At 63.9% G+C, this 3956-nt stretch overlaps 1 protein-coding gene across 1 annotated transcript; it reads right to left on the reverse strand.

The window, feature by feature from the left end:
• Positions 1 to 1207: 1207 nt before the first annotated feature.
• Positions 1208 to 3156, reverse strand: LOC128829784 (rhodopsin kinase GRK1-like; the record flags this gene model as incomplete). Its single annotated transcript, XM_054015190.1, has 2 exons — positions 1208 to 1638; positions 2955 to 3156. Coding segments are annotated over 2 exons (498 nt in total), but the record flags the coding sequence as incomplete, so codon positions are not given.
• Positions 3157 to 3956: the final 800 nt, after the last annotated feature.

Genomic DNA, 3956 nt, shown 5'->3' on the forward strand with positions numbered 1-3956 from the left:
CTGTAATTATGTGTAGGGAGGTGTAGTTAAGAGCTTATGACTGAATGACTGTAGATGTGTGTGCAACTGTGACTGTACACCTACAACTGGTGTGTGTGTGTGTGTGTGTGAGAGAGAGAGAGAGAGAGAGAGAGACTGACAGATTGTGTGGCTGTGGTTGTATCTCTGAATGACTGTAGCTAGGCATGTGACTAAGAGATTGTCTGTCCTGCTGTGAACGTGCATCTGTGAGCGACTGTCAGGGGTATGCATGTGTCTTGGGAGACTGTACCCCCATGACCGCCATTGGTGTGAGCTTGAAACCCTCCTGGCTGTGTTCTCTGCATCTACACTCAGCCACAACACACAGAACGGGTGTGTCCCCACCTCCCTAGGGATGCCCGGGGCTAACACACAGACACAGGCTATGCCAGCTACACAGCGACCACAACCCAATTTATTATTATATACAAAATTGGCTACTAAGCAGCTCACGACAAGGGGGTCCGGAGCGACCGCGCCTCCAGCTGAACGGCAGAAGAACATACACCGAACCGGACGGCGGACCCCGGAGCTGGGTCACATGCCAGACCCTGGTGACCGGCTCTAGGTAACTACGGAAGGGATTTCGAATCAACCCCACCCCCGCCCCTCCGGTCCAGAGACAGGATGGGCCAGCTTAGAGGTGACAGGCCCAGGACGCCTGGGTTCCAATGCCCTCCCTGATGGAGCATAAGCCCCTACCCCCAGCAGTGTGTGAAATTGGGAGGATCCTGGCAGTGGGGGATGGGAAGGGGAGTTACTTAATGGGGGGTAAAGCACTATTGAAATGTTACGCTGATTATTAGCAAGGATTATCATTTTTCCCCGAAGTCTCATGCTCAAACTCCCCACCCCAGGAATGGAACCCAGGAGTCCAGATTTCCATCTCCCCCTGCTCTAAACACCAGAACTGGGGAGAGAACCCAGGAGTCCTGGCTCCCGACCCCGCCTGCTCTAGCCCACCAGACCCCACTCCCCTCCCAGAACCGGGGAGAGAACCCAGGAGTCCTGGCTCCCAGCCCCCCCTGCTCTGACCCACCAGCCCCCACTCCCCTCCCAGAGCCGGGGAGAGAACCCAGGAGTCCTGGCTCCTAGCCCCCCCACCCCGCTCTAATCCTCCAGACCCCACTCCCTCCCCCAGCTCTGTTAAGGGAAGGGGGGCTGGGAGCCAGGACTCCTGGTTTCTCTCCGCATCTCATGCAGCTGTGAGACGAGGGCTGTAGGGGTCACCAAGTCCCTAGTGGGATGGGAGCAGGGGGCCAAGCCAAGTCTCTGGGGGCGTGACACAAGGTGGGGGGGAGGCGTGTTCCCACCCCCCCCTTCACAGCAGGAGGCATGTCCCCGATTTGCTGCTGACGCTGTTGGCGGGCGCGTTGGGGTCGAGGTCCCTGGGGACAGTGCCCTTGGGCCCCCACACGTTCAGTTCCCCGAAGACGCCGGTCTCCACCATTTCCTCCTGCCAGGGGATGGGGATGTTGCCAGAGGAGAAGTCCTCGTAGAACGCCTTGTCCTGCTCGTCCAGCACCACGCCCTTCACCGTGGAGAAGGCGCCCACCTCGCCGATGTCCTTGGCGTAGACCGTCTTGGGGTCGGGAACGAAGGGCGGCTCCACCAGGCCTGGGGGGGAGGTGGGGGGCGCATGGAAACCGGGCTGGGGTGGTGGTAGGGGCGTGGGGTGACAGCCCCAATGCAGAACATGACCCGCCGCATGCACAACCCAACCCCGGGGACACGACCACCAGTTCCCCACTGCAACCATCGCACGCACAACCCTGCCGCAACCACTGCATGCACAACCCAACCTCAGAGACAACACCGCCCTGTTCCCCACCGCAACTGCCACAAGCACAACCTAACCCCATGGACACCACCCGCCCCGTTCCCCACCGCAACCACCGCACGCACAACCCCGCCGCAACCACCACATGCCCAACCCAACCCTGGAGACAACACCGCCCCGTTCCCCACCGCAACCGCCGCACGCACAGCCTAACCCACGGACACCACCGTCCCGTTCCCCACCACAACTGCTGCACGCACAACCTAACCCCATGGACACCACTGCCCCATTCCCCAAAGCAACCACCGCACGCACAACCCAACCCCACAGACACCACCTTCCAGTTCCCCACCACAATCATTGCATGCACAACCCCACTGCAACCATCGCATGCACAACCCAACCCCAGAGACACCACCACCCAGTTCCCCACCACAACCACCACACACACAAAACCCAACCTCGGAGACACCACCACCCTGTTCCCCACTGCAACCACCGCACGCATAACCCCACCGCAACTACCGCACACACAACCCATCACCAGGGACACCACCACCCTGTTCCCCACCGCAACCACCGCACACACAACCCAACTCCATGGACACCACCGCCCAGTTCCCCACCGCAAGCACCGCACACACAACCCAACCCCGCGGACACCACCATCCTGTTCCCCACCGCAAGCACCGCACGCACAACCCCACTGCAACCACCACACACACAATCCAACTCTGCAGACAACACCGCCCAGTTCCCCTCCGCACCCACCACAAGCACCACCCCAATACAATCACCGCACGCACAACACAACCCCGCCGACACCTCAGCCCTGGGGATGGGTTGGGGGGGACTCCTCATCCAGTTCTGTGGGGGGCTCGGGGGACGGGTAAGAGGTACCCCTCATTCTAGCATTTGGGATGGGCCTGGGGGGGGGAATCTCTCAGCCCTGGAGGATGGGGGCGCTCTAGGGAGATGGGTTGGGGGACCCCTTGTCTAAGCAATGGAGGAGCTGGGGTGACGGATTGGGGGGACCCCTCATCCTGGGGGTCGGTGGGACTTGGGGGGACTTTGGGGGGACCCCACAGCCTGGGAGGAGCTCCAGGGGAGACAGGTGGGGGGCTCACCCTGGGGAGAGGGGGGGGCGTGTTACCTGCCTCCAGCCGGCCCCAGTTCACCATCTGGAAGAGGGGCTGGGCCTTGAGCTGGGCGCACTGGTTGTCCCGGAAGCCCAGGCGGCCGGCAGGATCCTTGGCCATGAGCCCCTCGCAGGCGGCCCGGCAGGCGGTGCTGAACTTCTCAGAGTATTTCACCGGGTCGTGCAGGATGCGCCGGGTCACCTCCTTGTTCTCCACCTGCGCGGGGGGCGGAGTGACGGACTGGTGAGCACCCCCTTTCCGACGCCCCTTCCCCCTTCCAATGCCCCCCTCCAGCCCACCGATCAGAGCCCCCCCTCCTCCCACCCTGCCCCCTTCCCGACGCCCCTTCCCCCTTCCAATGCCCGCCTCCAGCCCCCCGATCAGAGCCCCCCCTCCTCCCACCCTGCCCCCTTCCCGACGCCCCTTCCCCCTTCCAATGCCCCCCTCCAGCCCCCCGATCAGAGCCCCCCCTCCTCCCACCCTGCCCCCTTCCCGATGCCCCCCTCCAGCCCCCCGATCAGAGCCCCCCTCTCCTCCCACCCTGCCCCCTTCCCGACGCCCCTTCCCCTTTCCAATGCCCCCCTCCAGCCCCCCAATCAGAGCCCCCCCTCCTCCCACCCTGCCCCCTTCCCGACGCTCCTTCCACCTTCCAATGCCCCCCTCCAGCCCCCCGATCAGAGCCCCCCTCTCCTCCCACCCTGCCCCCTTCCCGACGCCCCTTCCCCTTTCCAATGCCCCCCTCCAGCCCCCCAATCAGAGCCCCCCCTCCTCCCACCCTGCCCCCTTCCCGACGCTCCTTCCACCTTCCAATGCCCCCCTCCAGCCCCCCGATCAGAGCCCCCCTCTCCTCCCACCCTGCCCCCTTCCCGACGCCCCTTCCCCCTTCCAATGCCCCCTCCAGCCCCCCGATCAGAGCCCCCCCTCCTCCCACCCTGCCCCTTCCCGACGCCCCTTCCCCTTTCCAATGCCCCCCTCCAGCCCCCCGATCAGAGCCCCCCCTCCTCCCACCCTGCCCA

Source organism: Malaclemys terrapin, unplaced genomic scaffold (genome assembly GCF_027887155.1).
Source record: "Malaclemys terrapin pileata isolate rMalTer1 unplaced genomic scaffold, rMalTer1.hap1 scaffold_84, whole genome shotgun sequence".
NCBI classification, from domain to species: domain Eukaryota; kingdom Metazoa; phylum Chordata; order Testudines; family Emydidae; genus Malaclemys; species Malaclemys terrapin.